Genomic DNA, 23,863 nt, shown 5'->3' with positions numbered 1-23,863 from the left:
CGTTATTCGACGAAACTCATCTGCGATTACTTATTCACTTGCAGTTTTCTCGGTTTGGGATTTTTCGACTTATCCCCATATTGCATACATATTGCTCAATTGGCCATAATTAGACCAATAATAGGCAATGCCGGGAAGGGGTGTTACGGGACGGTTTTAGAAGACTTACCCTAGTTTTCCCTCTCCCAAACGCACTACCTACGGGTATAGTGCCGGGTAGTTTGGGGGGGGGGGTGAATCCCCGGTCGGGCTACGCCACTGTATGTATGCATTGTACGTACGCGTTCCCGTGCACCCAAAGGGTTGCCAAACCACGTGTCTCTACACCGCGGTCTTAACACGCAGGGGACTAGCAATGTCCTGGCACCGTCCCCCACCGGCTCCAGGAGAAGAAGCTTCGTACCAGCCACCACCTCCTCCAGATGCGGCTGATTCCTACCAGCCGCCACCTCAACCAGGGTACGAGCATGCGCAGCCTCAAGACACTTACAATGCGCCACATGCTCCGCACCACGACTACCCGTACCAGCCACCTTCTGCACCTTACAATTCCTACCGTCCACCCCAAGAGATGTACTATCAGCCTCCTCAGCAAGGTACCTACCGACCGCCGGAGTATTACCCACCACAGGAGACGTACGCACCCCCAGCGCCTCCGGATGAGGCGGATACGTACAGGCCTCCACAGGGCTACTACCCACCTGGAGACAGCTACCAAGCTCCGCCGCAGGAGTACACCCCTCCACCGCCGCCCGATGACGACTGAAGGATTATGGTCGAAGAATATTTCCGGTAAAGGGTGTAGGTACGTCAAATATAATCGAGGCGTTAACGTTCACACTGCTCCGGACCTGTCGAAGGCAAGATGCTACATGTAGGTTCTGATAGGGTATATGGTGAACCACAGACGGACTAACACACAGCAAGTACCTCTCGCGACCTGTGTGGCAAGTCCATAGGGGCTTTCATATTGTGTCTATACGCTGTACGTAACAATAAATGAATCTGTGGTGCAAGGGACTAAGTATGACGAGAACTGTGGCATTTCTTGGAGGTGAGGGTATATGTTTGCGCACGAAGGGACACACTGTAGTGAAGCCGCATGCACTATTATATGCTGGTTAGTCAGCAAAGTATGGTGCATGGTTCACATGGAGATTTCATTTGGGCAGTTGCTCGCGAGAAAAATTCTTGACGCTCGCGTCGTACCAAGTACCCCACTAGGCGTACACATACACGTTTACGTGGGTGCAGCTTTAGACAAAAGTCTACGAAACACGGCACTTGCGTATTTCTTCATCGGAACGGTCCCCTGTCGGGTATCAGGAAGGGATTAATAAGAAACGGGTGACCGGCTATGTTATTCATCATTAATCTTAGTATGTGTGTCCGCTGCAGTTTTCTACTAGGGTGTAGCTTCTATGGAGAAATGTGGCGCCCCGTAAAATTTTGTCCCAAGCTGTACCCTTGGTCTGCCTGTTTCTCCACTTTGGGCGCACATGATGCGTCCATCGCAAGTTCATTCGACCAATTACTGACCGCAGGCTGCAATTTGTCGTAACCTCTAAAACGTTTTCTACCCAGAAACTCTTTACGCTTTAGGAAAAAGGTTAAAATCTCTCAGAGCAGGATCCGCGGACTACAGGGTGGTGATCGAAAGCCTCACACTCAAGACTGCCCAACAAAGCTGGGGTTGCACAAACAGCATGGGGCCGGGCATTGTCGTGAAGAAAAATTATCCCCACGAGAAACGTTTCCACGGCTCCCATTTTGGATAGCTTGCCGTATAGTCTTTCGACATTTGACTAATAATAAAATGTTTTCTTATTTTTCCAATAAAGTCTAAACGGTCTTTACTTTCTGGAGTCCTCCTATCAGAAGTACGAGAGCTATAGCCTGTACTGGTTTGTCCCACTTTGTGTGCACTTATCAGGGGACTCTTCGGTAAAGATGACACTCGGTGGTGCAATAGAAGAAAGGACCCTAGGAAAGGTATGCAATGAGTGGCAGTGGTTATCTCAGTGTCCGCCTGTACACTCGCAAGGGTATAGGTGTTTTATCGCGAAAACAACAAGCGGAACTGGCGTCCGTGGTCAACAGACGTGGTGTCTCTACGTGTCTGTTGTGTTTCATGCGGTGTTCCCTTGTTACGAATCTGGCAGTTGCTTCGAGTGGCGTAATGTGCTCTGCGCATAATTATCTCTCAGTGTTATGAACTGGTTTCACTTTACTTCTCGAACCAGGTCAGGTGACATTCTCCGTGTATTCATACGAGCGTCATCTTCACGGAATATTCTAGTGGAAGAAAAAGCGAAAACGCTGTTCACAAAGCCGAACTACCGTCCCGGGTTATGTTGAGCATTCACATGGTGCCGTAATGTCGGGAACGGCGCACTGCGCGCTTAGCAGACGACAGTTAGCAGATGACACCGTCCGCGTCTTTTCCTGTCGTCTGCTACGGAATATCTGGTGGATGTGTCGCGGGATGTTCCCCAACGTGATAGAAGGAAGCTATGACGTTTTTCGCATCTTCCGCTGCAGTATTCTGGTGGATGTCGTGTGAACACATGATCCCGACATCATATTCCAACGAGAACGATAAACCACAGTTTTCAAATGTCCCGATTACTTTAAAAAATCGGTATTTGGAGGAAGCGCCAAATTGGGTGTGCGGTGCATGCGGGATGTGACATTTTGGAAACAGAACTGTTTAAAAAAAGAAAAAAGGTTTATGATACGGAGGAGGAGGAAGGTCTTGGTGTGAGACAAACAGCATGTGAACGAAGAAGAGGGTGGCGTCAACCAAGGCGGCGTGCGCACGCGGGTTCACGTACCTCAATGTTGGGACAGACCCCCTTGAATTCATCAAAATGGGCCCGAATCGGCGAGCGCTGCGCCCGCTGGGTGCCCAGGTTACCTGACAGTAAGTAACCACGTCTTCTCTCGCCATTTGCTTAGGGCTAGCATTAGATACTCGGGGCCTAGCAAAACTGAGCTTGTGTTTTTATAAAGATTTGCGCGCTATATACTGTGACCCATCGGATGAGCTCATACCGAGCCGGTTTCTTTGTCAGTTTGGGGTACCCGTGGGTGTCTCTTGTGGGCGCCATGCAGCGTGATCATAGGCAGAGCGAGAAATGTATGCCAGCAAAAAAAGTAAAGCAAGAAAAAGCGTACTTTATGGCAGTATACTGCGTTTTCACATACTCGTAATTTCCCACCTACTCTGTTTACATATGCGATCACTGCATTGGGCACTTCGATGCGTGGCCAAGTTCTATGTCCAGCATGTCATGGTACAGAAATACTTTGGTATTTTTGGTACTTGTATAACCTACTTGCCTATGGTCACGCCTTGCTTATGGTGATCCTTTGCGCGTTTGTTACTAGCCGCTTAGACAGTAGAAATATCTGTTTTCTCAGTGTTGGAATAGACCTCTACCCGAGAAACGTCATCTTGACGTTGGTAGACAGACTGAAACCGAAATAAATCGGAAGGAGAGGGCTGGGTTCCACGAATGGGCACTTGTTCGCTGCCTCCTATTGAAAGAAAAGTAGGACCGAAGGTCGCGTCTCTTTCAGGGACCATCGTAATCAAGACCGTGGCTTTCGGGAGCGACCTTGTTCCCCCATAGCTTCCAGCGTAGTTCAACTCTACCAAATTGGTGGCGCTGTCGAACACTATGACGTCATTTGTTTACAAACAGGGAGAGGTCTATTCTTGTGCGCACTTGTAAGCCGAAGAGCGTGGAAGGAAAGGCCAGAAGTTCGCCCGATCGCTATACCACGAGTTTCTCTCCGTAGTGAACAAGGTGGCGAACAGCATCGTTGAATGTACCACATCTGAGGAGACATTACCAACGGAAACCCGGGAAGAAGAGCGCAGCAGCGGCCGCGAAGAACGCCTCTTGCGATGTAACATGACCTCCGCCTACTTGGTTTTGCTGGCAGCGGGAATGCTCGTGGCCTGCTCCGTCTACATGGGCAGCTTCGTAGCAGCCAACCAGCACAGCCCTTTGTCGTCGGACTCGTCCTCGAGGAAAGTGTGCCGCAGCCAAGTGTGCAGGGAGGTCGCCAAAAGCATTGCCAAATCTCTCAACCGAAGCGTAGATCCCTGCAAGAACTTCTATAAATTCGTTTGCGATGGCTGGAAGAGGAGGCACCCGGTCCGCCGAAACGAAGTCAGAAGCAGTCCGTTCTCTTTGGTGGGAAAGGAGCTCGACAATATCATCAAGAAGGCCTTAAAGAAAGTTTCTCTGGCGCGAATGAAGCAGAGTGCGCTCGAAAAAGCAGCCGTTATGTACAAGCAGTGTCTTGACAACTACAGTTCCATGAACTCGACCGAGTCGACGAAGATACTTAAAGAACTGCTCAACTACCTGCACTTGCCGTGGCCGGAGGTCACTAGAAATTCGTCATTTAGCCTGTTTGAAGTGATGGTGCAACTCTCGTTGAGGTGGTCGATCCCCAGCCTTTTCAGCGTGTCCGTCATGCCTGACCCGGAAGATACGAAGACAAACATCCTGGTCATCAATACAATGGAAAATCTCGACGTGGGCTTCCACCAGTTACAGACGGGAAACAATTCAAAGAATGACACGCAGGACATTATTTTTATGAGAATGGTGCAGAAGATCGCGAACCTTCTAGGCAGCAGCAATGTCACCTACAAGACAGTGGCGGAGAATGTGGTCATGGCGCCAATTATAATCGCCTCCGTGAAGCACTTTCATTTCGAAGTTCTTGGAAGGACAGACGCGTGGCCGCCGAAGAAGTACCAGATAAAACATTTGGAGACCTTGACACCGCAGGTAAGCTCTCAGCGGTGGCTCGACACCATTAACCGTTACCTGCCGGTGAACGTCCGCGTTAATGAGAACGATGACGTCATCGTCATGAGCCCTGGGTACTTGTGGCTGGTAACCAGCCTTATTCACCAGAACAACACGGCACGCATGTTCACAGACTTCATTGGTTGGTCCCTGGTATTCCTGCTTGGTCCCGTGTCTTCGAAGGAAATTAGAGAAATTTTGAATAAGTATGGGCAAGAAATCGGAATGGACTTCGCAGATTCTGACAAGGAGAAGCTGTGCCGGAAGGACGTCGAAGACTATCTTCCAATGTCCTACGGTGCTATTTTCGTTCACTCGTACACACCCGACTATGTGAAGGACGATGCTAAGGTCGTTGTGGACCACATCAAGCTCGCGTTTGCGTACGCTTTGAGGCGAAATTCCTGGATGGATGACCAGACAAGGACCCGCGCCATGGCCAAGGTGCAGAGGATAGTCTCTCACGTAGCGTACCCCGACTGGATTAAAAACAAGACCGAGCTCGATGAATCCCACGCAGACATCCCCGATATCGAGGGGCCGTACATCAAGATCCTGATGGATCTCAAGGAGGTCTACACGTTTCGTTCTCTCACGGTTCTCCGCCAGCCCAACACCAGGGACGAGGAGTTCTGGTCTTTCAGCCCTGCCACACTGAACGCCTTCTACGAACATTCTACCAACAGCATAACTATTCCGGCAGCTATTCTCAACTTCCCGTTTTACTCCTATGGCCTTCCTCCTGCGATGAACTACGGCAGCATCGGCGCTATCATTGGTCACGAGATAAGTCACGCTTTCGACACCCTGGGAAGTCACTTTGATGACAGCGGCAACCTGAAGAACTGGTGGACGAAAGAGACGAAGAGCAATTTCATACTGAAGAACTACTGTTTTGTGATGCAGTACAACAGCATCTACGAGCCACACAGCAAGCGCCATTTAAACGGAAAACAGACTCTGTCGGAAAATATAGCCGACAACGGTGGACTGAGGCAGGCCTTCTACGCGTACAGGTTGCATGTGGATGAGCACCCTGGTGGAAGGGAAGAGAACATTCCATTGGAAGGACTGGAAGAGTTCACTCCCGACCAGTTATTCTTCATCAGCAGTGCATACAAGTGGTGTGCTGACATCAACCCAAAAGCCGTCAAGATGATTATGAACTCTGATTCACATTCCTTGGAGGAGTACCGTTGCAATGTAGCGGTTGAAAACATGGTGGAATTTTCTAAGGCTTTTAGGTGTGGTGACAGTGAAGAGATGAATCCGAGCAGAAAATGTGTTGTCTGGTAAAGGGAACTTGCAATTAAAACACTATTTATGTTTCACTGAATATAGCACACAGGTAAAAAAAAAAATGCATATATCTTTATTAAAAGTGAAAGCAAATGTAACAAGGTCTGCCTCAAAGGTAGACATGGTGGTATTGAAGTGGTACAGAAGATTGTTGCCACATGCGAGTTCATTCTGCTCTCAAGGGAATGCACAGTACAAAATATAAAGCCTCTAAAAGCATCAACAGCAGTAAATACTCTAGATGTGCAGATAAAGATGCGCAGCTGAACAGCAACTTGCCATAATGAATATGAGTGACCAGGAAACACTTCAGTGATAACTGGAATGGTCATGTGACCCCTAACAAGTATTCGTAATCTGCTATCTGTGATCCAGATTATCCGAACTGGCGTATGCATTCAGCTTTGGCGACAAGGCACTAGGAGGGCAGGACATCGAAGACCTGCCAGAATATACTCCTGATGTAGCCTGAGTGCTATGAGATCTTGACAGCTCCACCAACCGCTGAAATGAGGAAATTTAAAACATGCTTACTGTCGCATTTTTTTGCTGGAAAATTTACAAACCATGTTCTGAGGGCACTGAGGAATGCACGAGCTCAACAACAACGTAGACCACAATACTTCATACCAAAGTTTGGTTTGAGTAGAGCAGCTGCAGCTTGTTCAGTTCTATGGTCTTTCTGGATAACTGCAGGCACATGTTGTGAACTTGCTCTTCGGCTCCCTCGGCACGCCTCTCCAAGGCTCGCAATCGAAGCCGAATGTGAGAAGCCTGTTTCAGAATGACCTTGTGAGCATCAACACATTTTATGAATTCCATAGTTTAGTATCTCACTTTTTTTTTTTTTTTTCAAGAGAGTGGACAAAAGGGACGCAGGAGGAAAGGCTACAAAGGTAATTCGATCAGGCCGCAGCCCTCTTTACGGTCTTGTTTTGAACTGTGTTGTCAATGGCAAGAACTTACGCCTGCTGCTGGAGGCAAGTCACGAAGAGGGATGCAGTCTGCTCCAGTAGCTAGTTTTTCGTCATTATTGTTGTGTACCATTTCCAACAAGGCCACGATCTCATTTCGGAACCTCTGAAAATTCGTGTCATGTAGCATATATTAGCACATGTCGCCTTGGATATGCACCAGTCGTGTGCCATACCTCGCAGCATTCTTTCAAAGCCTCTATCTCCCTATCCTTGTCACAGCACTCCGCTTCAAGCTCAGCCAGTTTTTTATAATAATCGTGACCAGTGTGCAACCTAAGTTCAGCCAGCTCCTGTAAAAGAGTACGTCACGATACCTATACCCAAGTAGTTGGCTCCTGCGCGTTTACCTGTCTCAATTTCCGTAGCCTAGCGTAAACATCTTCCTTGTGGTTTGCATCTGCTGCATCGCACAAACAGTCTGTCACAACTGACGTCATCCTTTGATCGCGTCAATCTTTGTGCTTCCTCATAAAAAAGCCTTTTCGCGCTTTACCATTTGCTTTCACCCACACAGTGCTCCGTTACTTCCCCATGCTCGTTCGTTTCCTGTTCCTCACATTGCGCAATCAGTCAAACTGCCCTACGGTTTCGTTTTGCACGAGAAGGAAATGTTTAAACGAAAAAAAGGAGCATCGTTGAAGACGTTGATCTCCTTCAGCATATTTTATGAACATGTCGAAAGTTTACGAAATGTAATTAAAATTGTAAAATTGTAAACGAACTACGCCGTCTGGTGAGATCGTTTTCAACGACTTGGACTGGCTCGGAAGTGCTCGGAAGTTCGGAAACCAAAACAAATATGGCGGATAGTGTTAGCGTGCGTTTAGATTCCAGCTGATTGTGTAACGAAACTTGAGTGTGTGAGTTGTGTATCCGTTTTTTGTGTCACTGCCTTCCAATGATTGGGAACATGGAGATGAACTGCCTTGCCATGTCTATCGACAAAGAGGACGTGTTAAGAACTGCCAAGAAGAGTACGACAGAGATAATCCACAGCGGGCACTTCATGGTGTCTGACATTGAGGATACTGACGTAACGGATGATCCTCCACGAGCAAGGGAAGATGACTGCGTTGAAGAGGTGGAGCAATCCCTTATGGAGCCAGTGAACGAGGAGAACGAAGAGATGACTTTTGGCGATGTGTCTATGGAGCATGAGCAAAACTCGAAGCCTACTAACCACATCACCATTGATGCATCTCTGACTAAGCTTTTCGAGTGTATGACGCTGGCTTATAGGTGAGCACTTGATATGTTCTTGTTATTGTGGTTCACGGTGAACTTATTGTCGCATAAAATAGCAGCGCCGCAGCTGCTGGGAGAAACGCGTGTCTTTTCCAACCGGGCCCTTGAACTCTATCTCATGATCTAGAGCATTGATTAGAGAGAATATCATCGAACGGGTAAAACGCATTTAGTTCTGCGCCGGACAAACGCACAAGAAGAAGGATATTGTATGTGGGTTTAAGGAATCAGTAACGAGCAATTTCACGTATCTGAGAAATGGATAAGCGGCTCTATAATAATGCGATACCTCGTTTAACTTACTGCTCTGTCTAAATATGGCACGGTGGCGTGCTATTCTAGCAGAGGTGTGTGCACTGTTGTCGTTGGTGCTACTAAATATTCAGGAACGCACTGTAGCACTATACAACGGAATTTCGACGCATAATATTGCTCGTAGATAAGACGTCTCGCCGCGATAATAAAGTTGACTGACATCTGCGTTTAAAGTAATCTATCTGCTTGTAACACGGTCAAGAGTGATTCACAAATCTGCTTTCCGTTAAACGTCAGCAACGATTGATTAAAAATCTGTAGTTGAAATTGATATTCCTTTATTTGCATATGACATATACCATATAGTACCATTGTAGTATTTGATCATTGTGTTAACACATTTGTTAACAAATACAATGCATATACATTTGTGTGTGTGTCAGCATGGGAAACGTAGGACATACGTGAAGAATGGTTACGAGTCAGTGTCAGTGCTGTGGCAGAGGCAGTGGTGGATGCAGGAGAGGCAGTTGGGCATCCCCCCTCTCTCTCCCCCCAATCCCCAGGTTAGACGTATTGCTGCAGGCCTGAAAGCTTCACAGCCATTCCATTGAAAACCTGGTTACCACAATGGTGCAGAATGGTGTCGATGTCATTGATAGCAATAAGTGTAAAGTTTTATAATAAAATTAAGAGTAATCACATAGCAATTTATATGCACATTTTCAACAATTCAATTATAGCAGAAATTGGAAAATATGTGGTTTTTCGTACGAGCACATAATAACAAGAGTGTGACCAGTATGCCTGTTTTCTACACATTCATTGCTCCCTTTGCAGTAACACTAGGAGCCTTGTGGTGTCCTCCTAGTTTCAAATCTCAAACCCTAGGGATGCTGATTCAGAGATCACTGCATCCTACGCTTTTTGACACGTTGATTGTCTTAATTGTTGGTTCAGCCTCTTTCAACCCATTTAGCATAAATGTATTGATTCAAGGTCAGCTGATCCCCACAAGGCATTTAAATTGCTGCACTTCCAGTCTTTATTTTTATTTATCTATTTATTTTTGACAAAAACCTCAAATGCCCTTCTGGGGCGATACATGAGGTGGGGGGATATAGTTAGATATAGAGGGGGATATAGATTCCAGTCGGATATCATTTTTGAAAAAAAAAAAAAGAAAGAAACGAGTGCATGAAGTAGGAATTGTGAGAACGGATGTTTGACCACTTCAAACTAAGTGTTTCTGAAATATTTTCAAAGCGGGAAGCTGACTTCACCGAAATGGAAGACTTTCAAGGGACTCAAACTGAAGCTGAAGGACAAGATTCGACTGAACAATATCATTTGGAGGGCATGGCACATGCAGTGTAAGGTTCATGTTCCTAACGCCTTTCGCATTTATTGTCGCACGCGAGTCTGTGCGGTTACAAGAAAAGAAAAACATGGAAAATGAAGTACACCCTCAAAATTGACCAATTTCTGTTTCCCAGTTGTGATAAAGCGGAGGCCCCACGTCTGCCAGTTTGCATCTCCTCTGGAAGGCGACACTCACAACAAGCCAGAGGTGAAATTGAGATATTTCGTCGTGGTACACGTGAACTGTTGTCTGGACACTTGTGCTAGCCACTTCCAAGTTCTGAAGTGTTTCATGAAAGTATAAGATACATGGTGCTTTGATCACACTTTAGGCCATTGTTATGGAGGGCAAGTACTGGAAGCGGAAGGTAACAAATATAACTGCGGAGTACAAGAAGTGGCGAATGTATTTTTGCAAGAATGGTTCCAGCAAGACTGGAGAGGACACCGTATCAGTGAGTACAAATTTGTGACACGCTCTGCTCAGGTGTGGTACACATTGAGAATGTTGGACGTATGGGGTTCATAGAGGATCGCTGTAGACACAAGAGTTTCGCATAGGGGATCTTGTCACAAAATTTTCTCTATTTTCACACAGAATTGACTCGCTGTGGTATAACTATCTCAATCGTCTTTTTTTTTTCTCTCAGTATCCGATGGACCTGGATTTTCGCTGGTTCTCCCAGAGCGAACCAATAGATGACGGATTCATTATGGACTTGTCCGACACGCTGTTCAGCAGCTTGAGCCAACCGTTCGATTTTCCAAACCCTCGTGAAATAGGTAACCAGCAGCATTATTCTTTCTTTCCTTTGGATGTCAAAATAGTATTGCTCAGTAGTGTCGTTTTCGTAGCGGTCAGAGCGGGACTTGCAGATTTTATCCAGCCTGGCCTGATCCAACTGCAGCCAGCGTTTGAGGACTTCATGGACACCTTTGAACCACTGTCTGGTGAGCAAGCTTCTAGATGTCATTTCCCCATGTTAAACCTGAGAACGGCATCACAGGAGCTGTATGTGAACTTTATAACATATGCTTATTGTGTTCAGCTATGAAACTAATTTTTGTGAGAATGTGAGTGAAAAAAAATTTAATGTAACGGTCCAAACACTGTATTGTCTTGCGGTGGTGAAATAGGGGGATAAAAATTATTAGGCCGAACGAGGTACTAGTATATAATGGAGCCTACGGCATTTCGGTATGAAATAAAATGTGTGTGGATGGTTTCAACATTTTGTGTTGACCTGCAGAGTCAAAAAGAAAGTATCGCGTCATCTTCAGTTCAGAATTATAAGGACTAAAGCCTGGTCACATAGCCTTGAATGATGAGAGTTACGACGCTAAAGTTTAGCGTGCACCGTGAGAAATATATAAGTTGAAAACGGTTAAAAACTGGGCTGTTTGGTGCCTCATTTTAAAACCACTAAAAACCCCAGTGCAGGATTGTTCTTCATAAGTGTTATCCTGCAGTGTTCTGTTTTGGAAATTTTAAAGCGAGAACTAAAAAGCTCAGGGCCGTGATACCGGGGTAGATGGGAAGCAGAAATGCACTCGCAGAAGAAACAGAAAAGTCTTCCGATGATGGATATACTAATCTGCAAAATCTGAGCCATGGAAGCAAACTTTCCTTAGCCCAAAACACCGCAGGACAAAAATATTCCAGACAAAAACATTTCCCATAACCCCTGGAGACTTTCTCACGTCCCCTGCACATTGCGCCCCGCATTTTGCAAGCGATCTGTTGCCCCCATCGGGGGAACTTTGTTCCCATCCCAATAGCAGGATAAGGTATATCAAGCCAATATTCGAATTGCCCCCGCGAAGCTGCAGGTTTGCTTAGTGAAGCTTTTAGACACGCTCATTTCTTTCAGATGTGCTCAACTCCAAATTACCTACACTTGCTGAAGAAGGCGCAGTTGGTGCTGACACTGGTGGTGTAAGCCAGGTGGGGCAGTACTTTTATTTCATGATGGCAAGATATAGATCCTTCATTCAGAAGGGGTTGGCATCCATTTTCTATCTGAAATGATGTATAGGGGCATCACAGCGAGAATTTTCTCACCGTTGGGGAATGGCATTGCCAGGCAGGCCCATCACAACCTAGAGAAGTGGAAAAAAGTGGAAAAATCACGGCACATTTCAGAATCCCCGAACGCATTTCTAATGCGAAAAATGCAGTCTAAATGTGATAATGAACGTATTAAAAAAAAAAAGTTCAATTCGAGGCAGGGTTGGTTATCAGAAACGAGAAACATTAAGCACCCAAATTCCGCATGAAATGAAAACAGAAACGGAAACAAAAATATTTTCGTTACCTGTACCGGAAACCGAAACAATAAAATAATCCGGTACAATCCAATCCAGATGAATCTGCAACATTGTAAACGTGCGACTAACGGTTGGCTGTGCTCGAGTTTGTACCGGAATTGTGCCAATTTGATGCCGGAATCTGTGCTGAGTATGAGTGGTCGGGGAAGATCGTGTATGTCTTCTGCGTTTTCCTACTTCAAGTGTGACACAGAAAGCAGGGTTTGTTACCAGAAGCGGAAACATGAAATACCCAAATTCTGCAGCAAACAAAAATATAAACTAAATTATTTTAGTTAACTTTACCGGAAGTGGAAACGGAAACCGCTACCGAAAATCGTCTGGAAACGGTAACGGAAATGAAAAATTGAATTTCTTAGGCACTGAAAACAGAAGCGGAAATAATATTATTTATAGTAACCACCTCTGATTTCAAATACTCTTGCATTCCTCCTTGGGCCTTCATGGGGGTGTTGGAACTCACCTGACATTTTGTGCACCCAGCTTTAACATGAAATGCAGTATTGCAATATGAAGCACCCTGATGTGCTTCATGTGCACCCTGATGCTGTGTGAGGTAGGATGAGGTTACCTACATGTGCTCTCCAATCTCATCTATTAGAGGTGCTGTTCTTGTTCACATTCCCACTGCGAGCGTTCTTCTCATCTCTGTGACAAAAAAATTGCTCCCACTGCAGATGGACGAATTCCAACTTCCGCAACAACAGAGACAACCACCTCCTCTTCTGTATGCACGTCAGCCTTCAGTGCAGGATCAATTTCAACAGCTTCAAGAGCAGCAGCAGCAGCAGCAACAACAGCGACAGCTTCAACAAAATGTGTACAACAACACGCTTCAAGTACAACCTCACATGAATGCCAGTGACCCGTACGCGACATCTGTTGCCCAGCAGAACGCTCACCAAGTTCAGTGTGTGCCTCACACACAACAGCAGCAACTTCCTTCACCGACTGAGCAAACAATCCGAAACTATGGCTTTGTGCCAAATCAGAACACTTCATCGAGCTTTGCAGTACGCTCCCAGATGACACAAGTGTCACCCCAGATGGCGCCTCAAATCGTACCGCGTCAAAGGTCTGCCTTCCAGCCGTCCCAAAGCTACCCGAAAAAGGTTGAGAGGCCTCCCGTGGCTCCAAAGCAGGCTACTTCGTTTGGAAATCTGGTGCTGCAAGGCAACTCGTCCGCAGCCGATCCGCAGAGGATCTTCCAGCCAGCTGTGGTAGCTGGCTTTGCGGACAAGGAAAAGCCACTGGGAGTTGATCACTCGCTGAGGCGGCACTCGTATACTGGCTCTCACGCCGACAGCAGTTATGGGGCGCAGTCTTCCCATACGGGGGCGTACGCAGGACAGGGTGCCGTAAATGGAGGCGGAAAGGGCGTCAACTTTGCAGTGCCTAAAGTTGCAGTAAGTAGTGATCAGCTAGCACCTCGCTACCTTATTATATGTACGTACGACCTCGGAATGGTACGAAATGTAGTCCGCCAACCCTGGCAGAGTTACTGCACCAGAGAAATTTTCGCTGCAGTATCGCCAGGTTTCGCAGATAGGGCACCTAGAGATTTTGTGTCTGTGCACTACCTGTTACGCATTGACTGCACTACTTGTGATGCAGCTAGCTATTGCAGCCAATAGGAAAGAAGGGTAGGGTGGGGATTAAGGGAGCACTGAGGTCACCCCTCAGTTTTTTTTTTGTCTCTTTTTTTTTTTTTCGGTGCAGAGTGTTCTCAAATGAATAGAATGAGTTCCTGCGAAAGAACGACGAGTGCAGGTGACCTGCAGAGCGAGGGCTCTGTTCCGCACGTCTTTGAAAAATTCTTTTCCTTGTGAAAAGAGCGCGTCACAGAACGAGAGGACGTCGTGACGTATGCTACTCCCCTCATGTGACCAGTGACGCACGGCTCAAGCATGTATAAGCGGCGTGTCAGTTACGAAGAAAAAAAACAAAGAAACGAGGCACGGAGCCTCCAATACTTCACGCAAGAGTCGTGTCGGCCGTCTGCGGCTGCATTCTCCGACCGTTTTTTTTTTTTTTTTGTAAATTTGATTGCACAGCTATAACGCAGCTCAGAGTGAAAATATTTTGCGCGGTGACCCCGGTGGACAGATGAAGCAGGATCTCGAGCGACGTTAAATGCCACGTCATTGCTCCTATAAAAGTGCCATTCTTAGGTTGAACCTGACTACAGTGAACCCTCGTTAATACGACCCCCGATAATCTGACAGCGCCGCATTATGACCAGAATTTTCGGGAACGACCATGGTCATAATAACGAGGGTTCACTGTACATGACTACGTAAACATCACTACAGTTGTTACTGCTATGAAAGTATTCTTTGTTGACACCGCAGTCGAAGGGCAGGATTCGAGCCCGCAGCATGTCGTCGCCCCAGAGCAATAGCAAGCTGCACGCTGCTGCCGGTGCAGTAGTGGCCAGTGCCAAACAAGCAGGGTCCGTGGGAAACCTGCCACGAGTACATTCACCTCCACAGTTACTCATACCCAAGCCACTCTCACCAATGTCGACAGGACGAGCAACTACCTCTAGCAACTCTGTGTCACCTCCTGCGCAACCCAGCACCGTTCTGACGCAGCTGCTCACCACATCAGGTGTGTCTTACGTTTGCGCACGAACATCTCCATTTCCCTTCGGCGCCACTGATTCCAACGCGTTTGACAGGAAATGCGTTCTCGTGGGATGCTCAAACTGCACAAGCTACTACTGGAATCAGTAGAGGCTCCTCACCGGCAACTGTCACTATCCTGAGTACTGTGGCCGGACCCGTGGCAGCGGCACAGCCTCAGACTTTTGTGTTCACGCCGGTGACTCTGTCTGCCGTGAGTTTGCACTGTCTAGTGTATTGCTTGTTCTCTTTGCTTACTTTAAGGCACTGTTGTTTACAGATACCAAGTACAAACAACATCCAGAGAGGCCTGATTGTTGCCACTCCACCACCAGCACCTTCAACAACATTGGCACACCCTACCAAACAGGGCAACTCAAGTGCGTCAAAACTTTATGACATAGATATGCAAGATGTTTTTTTTTTTAAATATCCTTTACAGATAAAAAACAAAAGGCTGTGCGAGCAGCACTGATGCCATTTTTATTGGGCGTATTACGCGGGCAGGCAGACATCTTGTGGGAAAGAGCACGGAACTACTAGATGACTATATACCTGAAACTCATTCATTACCTTCTTAATTAGATGTTTTCGTACAAATACGAGACAGCAGAATTGGAGGCAATCGTTATTTCAATCCACCCGCTTTCTTAAAAATCCTGAAGCAAGCACCTATATTGAGACATAAATTTCCCAACGTTGGTATACAAATGAGGCGACTCCAGAACTACTCACTTCTTGAGTGCAGAAACGACATTGCTTCGGCTTCTCTGTGCCGGAAAGTGGTCTATCTGGCCAACAGATCAGCGTTTATTCCAATCAGCTTGATCGCTACAAAACATGTGGCCCTTCGACGAAAACACCTTTTCCCTCTTTTTGCGCCCACAAAGTGCATGGTTTCAGTTTCAGCTCATTTGCATACCAAAATTTGGCAATTTGTATCTTGAAATACGTGCTCGTTTCAGGATATTTAAAAAAGAAGATGGATTTAAATAATGGCTTCTGCTATCTTGCATTTCCCCCAAAACATCTAGTTAATAAGTTGATTAATTTTAAGCAATTAGTCATCCAGTCGTTGTAAGCTCTTTCCCACAGGACGTCCACCTGGAACCCCCATCGTAATCCACCTGTGGAGACCGCATTCAGGCATCTTTCATACTTCATTATAAAAATTTTGTAAAAGCTATTTAAAAAAATGCCTCGTATAGAGTAGACCAGTAGGATCGATGAATTCTCATTCTGCTGTTTTATATGCATTATAAAAATTTTATAAAACCTTCTTAAAAATGCCTCGTATAGAGTAGACCAGTAGGATCGATGAATTCTAATTCTGCTGCTTTATATGCATTATAAAAATTTTGTAAAAGCTTCTTCAAAAATGCCTCGTATAGAGTAGACCAGTAGGATCGATGAATTCTCATTGTGCTGCTTTATATTCATTATGTTTTGTAAAAGTTATTTAAAAAAATGCCATTTCATATTCCAGCACCTGCAAATAATCTTTCTCAGGCAAAGACAAGTGAAACAACGGTATGCAGTAGTGACCGTATAGCTTGCTTTCACTTCGTGAGAACTGGCCAGAGTTCAGAAGTGTGTTGCAATGAATTGAAGCAACCTATGCACATTCCTTCTGTTAGCCTTCCGCTGCGACTGCAAAGCCATTCCGGCCCAAGTCTGACGAGGAAAGGGTTCAGTACAGGGAAAAGCGCAGGGTGTGCCACATCAATGCGGAGCAGAAAAGACGCTTTAATATCAAGGTCTGTGTAGTGTTTTTAATCTCTTGACGTTGCAGTAGAACACCTATTGTAAACGTAGAAATTTTTGCAATTAATTAAATTAATTAATTACATATTAATTTTGCAATTACATTAATTAATTAATTACATATCAATTTTGCAATTATTAATTAATTATGGCAAATTTTGCGATCGAACTTTTTCCGTTAAATTAGGGTTCCACGAAGTATAGGTAGCGGGGATGAAAAAGTATGGGCGCTGGAATTCGCGACGATATGAGCTCGACAAAGACAAATCGACTTACTTGACAACCTTTGTTCTCAAAAAATTTGTTCTTGTCAAAAATTTCAAAAGAAAGTGCTTAGTTCCCGCATCTGGTTACTGAAGCAGTTAAATAGTCAGTTACTCTCTAACGAAGTGTAATTAGTTTCCGTTACTGGTTACCTTCTCAGATAGCAATTAACGAAGTTACTTCCCAACACTGACAAAAAAGGGGGGGGCATAAGGTAAAGATTTAAAATCTTGTGGTTTATTGCAGAATGGCTTTGAATCCCTAAGACACCTGCTGCCCTCTTTGAGTCAAAACCCAGACTCGAAAGTGAGCAAAGCTCAAATGCTCCAGCAAGGTGCTTACCTTTTCCAATACTTATAATAGTACATATTTTACACCCAAATCGTGGTGCTGCTACCACGAGCGACTCTGTAAGTTCCCTAATTGCTCCTGTGATTAAGACTTCTAGTTTCTATGATATTGTCTACTTTTTTTGAAGCTGGTGAATATATCCGCACGCTGAAAACCGAACGACAGAAGCAGCAAGACGAGGCTGAAGAGTTGCGCAAACAGATTGAAAAGTACAGCCAGGAGATCAGGTAAGTTTTTTTAAATAAAATCGCGATTTTTGGGAGGGTGCGACTTATGCAAAGGTGTGACTAGTCCAGAAAATATGGTAATAATAATTTCTAAATGTTCGCATAATCTTTGCTTTTGCATTTGCTTTCACGGTCATAACGTCTTCTACACGAGCCTTTACATGAAATAGCCAACATTCAAGCTTCATCTTAATCTGAAGGCCGCCTGATATCATTGGACTGTGTGACATGCGTCACCTAAAATGTTACACGATCCTTTCATAGCTCATTTCAAAGCCAGCTGCCAGCAACCGGAGTGCCTCTCGCTTACCAGCGAACCAACCATTTGAGAGACAATTTCGAAGAGTACGTCAGAGCCAGAACACTTCAGAATTGGAAATTCTGGATTGTATCCTTTTTCGTGCTCACTCCTTACTCTTATCTTCAAGAATTACCATTGTTTGTTACCGTGTTGAGGCAGTGTTGTACCAAGGCACCCTCACTGCATGTGTGTGCTACACAGGTTTCCTTTTTTTAGTGGCACCAAATTTAAAAAAAAGCATTAAAACACTTTTGTCATTAGCTTACCTAACTTGGCTACCATTAGGAAAATGGTTGCTTGTGTAGTGAGGCGACTAACAGATATATTTTAATTAACTGCGGAACTATATGCTTTCAGGGAAATGTGAAATAGAAGAATTTGTGGCAGTCATTATATAAAGCGACTCTGTTTCTTTAAAACCATGAAACATGCACATAGATCGACATATATCCACTGCCAAGTTTTGCTACGCAAATGAGCTGAAACCATCAACTATGATGCACATTTACTGTGTTTGGCTCCATAACCGCTTCAAACAATAGTTCAGCTTACTGCTAGAACCACTGCTGGAATCTTACAACCAGACTGTCTCCAAGGCATGCCTCGATGAAATGTGCAAGACCGTCCTGAAGTGGGTGGAACAGAATTGCTCACTTAGGGACCTCCGACCAGGTATGATATACGCAGGAGTAATGGTTGGCTGTGACGCTTTCTCGATGCTTTAACACTCTCTTGCTACTCCTTTGTTGCATCCCAGGGGTCCTCACATCACTGACGTACCTGAGTACATCGACAAACATCCTCACAGACCCAGGCAGACTCCCGGAAGAGGCAAAACAGGCCGTAGCAAAGAGGGATTCAGCATCACGGTAAGGCAAATGAAGGATCATCAACATCTGTCGTCTGCTCTTGTCATGCATTACATCAAATTGTACAGAAACTATTCCGCTAATCCGCGTTGCCTTTTCGGCGATTTCTTTGTCGGTGATGAACGAGGCGTAAAATGGCACTGTAGTTTCAGAATCGACCGCGACAGATGCGATAGTCCCTTTAAGGTTCATTAAAAATTTTCCCTGCTAAAGTTTGCCTGATGCCCCAAATGTAATGAACACTGATTAGTACGATGTGAGATTGTAAATATGTCCGTTTGTTGCAGTTATAAAAAGCTGCCATCTGAAAGCCATAAGGACAGGTAGCAGAGGTTGTACCAGGACAGAGATATGTTGTGCCTTCGGTGCCCATGAAGAGACAGCTTCTGCCAGTTGCCTTCAGTATGTTGTTTTTATATGAAGAGTATATAATGGACAATGCAGTTGCAAGGACTGTAATAATCGTTTGCATAGCTTCTGTACAAGGGGTATTTTACCCGAGTTTGATGTATCAATCAAGTACGTGTATCATTTCGTCAGGTGCAATTGACAAGGGAACTCTAGCACTGAGTGCACTGTGCCGGCAAATGGAGGAAATGCACAAGGTCCTAGAAACACCTTTTCTTTTTTTCGTTGAAATAGCTGTCAATGTGCTAAGTGCCCAGACTTGGCATGCTGGATGTCTCGATTTTTTTAGTTTTATTTGCTCCTTTTGTCCTCCTGTAATTTTCTTGTTGGAAAATGTCGTGACGATAAATGTTGCACCCACGTTTGCTCCAGGTCCCAGAATTTGCAGGAAGTACAGATTGTAAAAGATAAGTTGAAGTTGCATAAGCTGGAAGACAGTAATATACTGAAATAGGCTTAGTACTGCCTAGCCTATTGAGGACACTTATTGCAACGTTAAGTTGCTCAGCATTGCAGAAAGAGTGGTGTATTGGATGACGTAAAGGAATCGAAGACAACAACATAGATTGTAAAATGATTTTGAGTTTCATTTAGTACAAATATGACAGTCATGACCAACATTACCTCGTCACACTGGAGTATGTGGTTCACTGCATCTGGTATTAATTAATTTAAACTAATTAATTAAGCCAATATCTTAAATGAGTACAAAAGAAAAATATGCATCCACACTTATCACATCGGCGTGTATGTCAAACACGCGATCATTTGTTCTCGCATATGCAGCAATAAACACTCTTGAGGCGGACTTTCAGAGCACAACTTTCAGCACTTGCTTGGTTTACCTGCGCTCTACAGGGAGACTATTTCGGAGTGGGTCAGCATTCTTGTTGTGGTATGCTTCCATGTCTTGGAAGTGGACCCAAGCCTTTGTCTTTTATGCAGAAATGCTATTTCTTCAACATTGACTGATACTTTTTTAAACCTCTACTTTGCTCCCGCTGTTGCTTATATGTATGGCCGTGACAATGTTTTCTACTCTCTTGTGAATATTTTGGTATGATGCTAAGGCCATTTTCGGAGCTAAGCTTTGTAGCGAGCAGTTATTTGGCTAGTGAAAGAATGGGCTGCTGTTTTTCATAGCAATCATGAATGAACACATCACATCAGACAGCATTATTTGTAATACATTTGCAATACAGCATACAAGCCGAGCAGGTGGTGTTGTGATTCATCCAATTGTACCTCAAAACAACAACCAGTACACATGTCTTCAGTATTGTTACGTTCTAGTTTTGATCAGTCATATTAACCATTCATCAGTCACGTTGTTGTTGTTGTTGTTGTTTTTTCATGCATGCCGACACCTTACAGAAATTAGAAGATAATATTTTTTCCGATCTTAGCTGCTTTTTTGAACTGTTTATTTAGACGTTACCGAAGCCTTACTGGATTGCCACATTCATTGCTATTCTTCTTACCAGGTCTGACACTTAACCGTTTGACTGGTCAAATCAATCGGTTGAGGATTTGATCATCAATTAATATATTCTGCTCGATGAACTGAACAGTTGCAGCAGCATAATATCTTATTTTTTTAACAGGGGTACGCTCTTAGTCGTTACTTGCTCTTTTTTTTTAGCTTTTTCTAAGTCAATGAGCCTCTACTGTAATTTCACAATAGAGCCAAAGAATTAATATGCAAACTTCATAAGCCATTCCTTTCTTTTACGCATGTAGAAGTGTGTCCCTCTGCAGCACCGCTCATAATGTCATAGATAGAGCAGTGTGTTTAAATTTCTAACTTCGTATGGTGCCTGTCTAGACTGGACTTATTACTTGTCAGCAACATTGAGCACAACATTACAAGAACACTCAGTCTGATTGTTTTAATAAGCGCTCCTCCTTGTTGTTAGTCATAATCACATATCTTTGATTTTATTCTTGCTTCTACTCTTAGTCACCTACTGTTGACCACATCAGAGTCGAGAGTGAACAATCGGAAAATTTCAAATTGAAGTTTTGGTTTATTTGTGTACTTTATTTCGCTTTTGTGCCATATATTCTTGCTCTGTTTGTGCCCTGTTGTTTTTCACCTGTAAATATGGAAACTGAAATGCGTCTGCTTCTCTCTTAACCTCTTTTGAGTACAAATAGACATTTATTTATGTACGATACAGCTTGCACCTATCATGGGTGACTAATTGCTCATTATTACTTTTGTGCTCTTCCAAATATAATTGGCTCATTTGGACAGGGTACTCACTCTATCTGACGGTGTAGCCAGTTTAGACAATTGTATGGTGGATGCAACATCTTATGGCAGCTATTGTGTCATTAGAATAACACACACTAGCCTTTAGCACTCATATTTGTGAAGCATACTCGACAAAAAAAGTACTTAAAAAAGTGAAGTTAAGTGAAAGGTGAAAAAGTTCACATGAAAATGGTAAAGAAAATAAGTTATTTCTTCCAGTGACACTGTCTCTCCCAATTACAGTACAGAAAATTTGCACAATAATGCCATAACATAAATAGCTGATCGTTGATTAATTGCAAGAAAAATGTTCAAGTAACACTATGTTGCAGTCGTGCCTAAAACACCATGAAATTCCATTTTTTTGTTCAATCTAATTTAGGCTATCATTAGATCATTGGGCTACCAGGGCATTCTTTGCCACTTACCCCAGGCATATAGCTTGATGAGGTATGACATAAGTCATACTTGAAAGACTCTAAGTTAGGTTTAAACCTTTTAGTGCCAAAAATAATCTCTTCTTGTCATCATAACCACAATGCAGTAACTAAGTTCATTAGAGAGTTTTCTTATTGCTGAGCTAGCAGAGTAATGTATGCCTTGGGAAAAAATTAGGGATATTGCACAATTAATTAAAAATCTGGTTCTGCAGTCCTTATGCTCAGGATATATATTGGCTCTATTCTTCCCAGAGCCTCGTTGTTCAGTGCCATTTAAGGAACATTTTTTTCGTTTGAAGCGAATAAACTGACATCACCACATTTCACAAAGGCTGGATAAGCATTGCTCTGCTAAATCTCTTCACTGAACCTCTGCAATAAGCTAATTGTCCTCACGAATAACTGGTGTATCATGTTTGTTTCATGTGCCGGGTATCCAAACCGTTTACTTACACGGAATATCTGTGAATAATGGTACCTAATGTACCACAGTGTCACGAAGGGTACAGTTGTGTGTATGTTCATGCTTTTGATATTACCATACGATGTCTCTGTCTATGTCCGATCTCCGTCTCTAGTCTTACGCCTTGAACATATATGCTACAAATACCTACCTTATGACTGAATTGTATATGATTAAAAGCAATTGTACAACATTTGTAAATAACTGTTGGTGCTTGTTTACTTCTTGTTGTGCATGCTGTCATCCTACAGGGAGATCGAAGCTTCTTCACCGTACGCTACATCGTGAATATCGATGGCAAAAATGTAGCAAAATTTAATGATAACAGTTACATTTAAGAAAAAAGTTATTTTACACATCCATCGAGAATATCGAGGAGAAATTTTAAATTGTACATATCATTGGCTGGCAAATTTACTTTTACTTTTTTTTTTTCTACAGCCATAATGTATTGATAAGTCAGTTACGCATTTGATAAGATGGGTGGTCACCACTTTTGTCCGGTGTTGCTCTGACTCTTAATACGCTACATTAGTATTTACAGGTGCCTTTGATGGGAATATGGAAGTTTCCAAAGGGTAAATATCCCCTTTGTGCTCCACGTGTATGCAACACGCTAACTGTGTATGCAACACTCCCCTTCTACGTGGCTTTTAATTCCCTTTCTTGGTTGTTTTCTTTTTTTCCATTTTGTCATGCCGTGGTCTCAGAATAACGGGTGTAGGAAAAAATGGTCCCGGAAATAAGGTCCCTGGTTGTGTGGGCGGAAAAAATGGTCCCGCAGGTGCCTGCACAGCCAAAAATACAGGGGCATAGTTGCGGATAGCTGATGAAACACGTCACAGCCGACCGAGTGTTATCGTTCGCCCTCCCGGTTTCTTTTTTTTTTTTTTCATGTGTTAATGGAGAATGAAATCTACATGCCATTCAATGAGTAACATAAAAAGCGATATCATTCACTGCACTAGTTTGCTAGCAATATCCTTCGCTGGATGCTAGTATTTTTTTACTATTGGTCAGAGAGGGGTTCTACAGTTGCCCCCTGCATCTTTTCTGTGTCGATGTTTGTGGACAATAAAAGCTGTACACCCACTCATTCATTGTTTCATTGCCTTTACAACTCCGCTTCTGCTGAAGATACGGTTCATCGACGTAGAAAGTATGAGAAGAACTGCACAATCTTTGTCTGACCAACAGTAGGAAAACACCAGCATTCAGGTTGGGTTGGGAACTACACCTGACTACATCCGACGACACCCACGTAACAGCGAGTGCGAAGTCGGAGCCTCAGGATAGTGAGCCTAGTTTGAAGCATTTATATGCGTTTTATTTCATTGGTACGAATACAGAAGGTAACGTGCCATTTTACTCGCTGCTCTGTAAGACTTCAGAACTCCGTAATACTATGCAGAAGGTAGCAGGACCTTGGAGAATAGATTCCTAGTCGTCTGCACTCCACAAAAATAAAAAAAGCGAGAGGAACAGAAAGAACAGACGCATTCCGCACAATACAAGTGGTGCAGCAAATGTAACCGCTTTTACGTTCCTCATTGAATGGTGTGCAGCTTTTATTGTGCAGTAACATTAATGTTAATTA

At 44.1% G+C, this 23,863-nt stretch overlaps 4 protein-coding genes across 6 annotated transcripts in view; 3 read left to right on the top strand and 1 right to left on the bottom strand.

The window, feature by feature from the left end:
* Positions 1 to 1,020, top strand: part of LOC135369672 (uncharacterized) — a 45,485-nt gene extending 44,465 nt beyond the window's left edge. For both annotated transcript variants that reach the window (XM_064603172.1, XM_064603173.1), the window contains exon 2: positions 346 to 1,020. In XM_064603172.1, the coding sequence (XP_064459242.1) occupies positions 346 to 766 (421 nt within the window). In that variant the 3' untranslated portion in view covers positions 767 to 1,020. The remainder of the gene's footprint in view (positions 1 to 345) is intronic.
* A 1,721-nt stretch (positions 1,021 to 2,741) lies between these two features.
* On the top strand, positions 2,742 to 6,163 carry LOC135369668 (neprilysin-1-like). The gene is made up of 2 exons (XM_064603167.1): positions 2,742 to 2,923; positions 3,805 to 6,163. Exons 1-2 carry the CDS (start codon positions 2,839 to 2,841, stop codon positions 6,126 to 6,128), a joined length of 2,409 nt encoding a protein of 802 aa, XP_064459237.1. The 5' UTR covers positions 2,742 to 2,838; the 3' UTR covers positions 6,129 to 6,163.
* A 25-nt stretch (positions 6,164 to 6,188) lies between these two features.
* On the bottom strand, positions 6,189 to 7,688 carry LOC135369671 (uncharacterized). 2 transcript variants are annotated; one of them, XM_064603170.1, is made up of 5 exons: positions 7,456 to 7,688; positions 7,282 to 7,398; positions 7,098 to 7,211; positions 6,762 to 6,920; positions 6,189 to 6,635 (listed from the first exon to the last, which is right to left on the bottom strand). In XM_064603170.1, the coding sequence occupies exons 1-5, from the start codon at positions 7,543 to 7,545 to the stop codon at positions 6,492 to 6,494; spliced, it is 624 nt and encodes a 207-aa protein (XP_064459240.1). In that variant the 5' UTR covers positions 7,546 to 7,688; the 3' UTR covers positions 6,189 to 6,491. The 2 variants fall into 2 exon arrangements, with proteins under 2 accessions (XP_064459240.1, XP_064459241.1); XM_064603171.1 differs by having other exon boundaries at positions 6,762 to 6,905; positions 7,456 to 7,684.
* Positions 7,689 to 7,883: 195 nt separating this feature from the next.
* Positions 7,884 to 22,461, top strand: LOC135369665 (MLX-interacting protein-like). Its single transcript, XM_064603160.1, has 19 exons — positions 7,884 to 8,347; positions 9,875 to 9,981; positions 10,105 to 10,178; positions 10,303 to 10,425; positions 10,621 to 10,753; positions 10,826 to 10,921; positions 11,842 to 11,915; positions 12,976 to 13,704; positions 14,650 to 14,908; positions 14,979 to 15,136; positions 15,203 to 15,302; positions 16,409 to 16,452; positions 16,560 to 16,679; positions 17,197 to 17,284; positions 17,429 to 17,528; positions 17,793 to 17,916; positions 18,372 to 18,501; positions 18,587 to 18,698; positions 18,986 to 22,461. The coding sequence occupies exons 1-19, from the start codon at positions 8,007 to 8,009 to the stop codon at positions 19,023 to 19,025; spliced, it is 2,952 nt and encodes a 983-aa protein (XP_064459230.1). The 5' UTR covers positions 7,884 to 8,006; the 3' UTR covers positions 19,026 to 22,461.
* The last annotated feature ends 1,402 nt before the right edge of the window (positions 22,462 to 23,863 follow it).

This window comes from Ornithodoros turicata, chromosome 10 (assembly GCF_037126465.1).
Source record: "Ornithodoros turicata isolate Travis chromosome 10, ASM3712646v1, whole genome shotgun sequence".
NCBI classification, from domain to species: domain Eukaryota; kingdom Metazoa; phylum Arthropoda; class Arachnida; order Ixodida; family Argasidae; genus Ornithodoros; species Ornithodoros turicata.
This window is presented reverse-complemented; position numbering and strand designations above follow the sequence as displayed.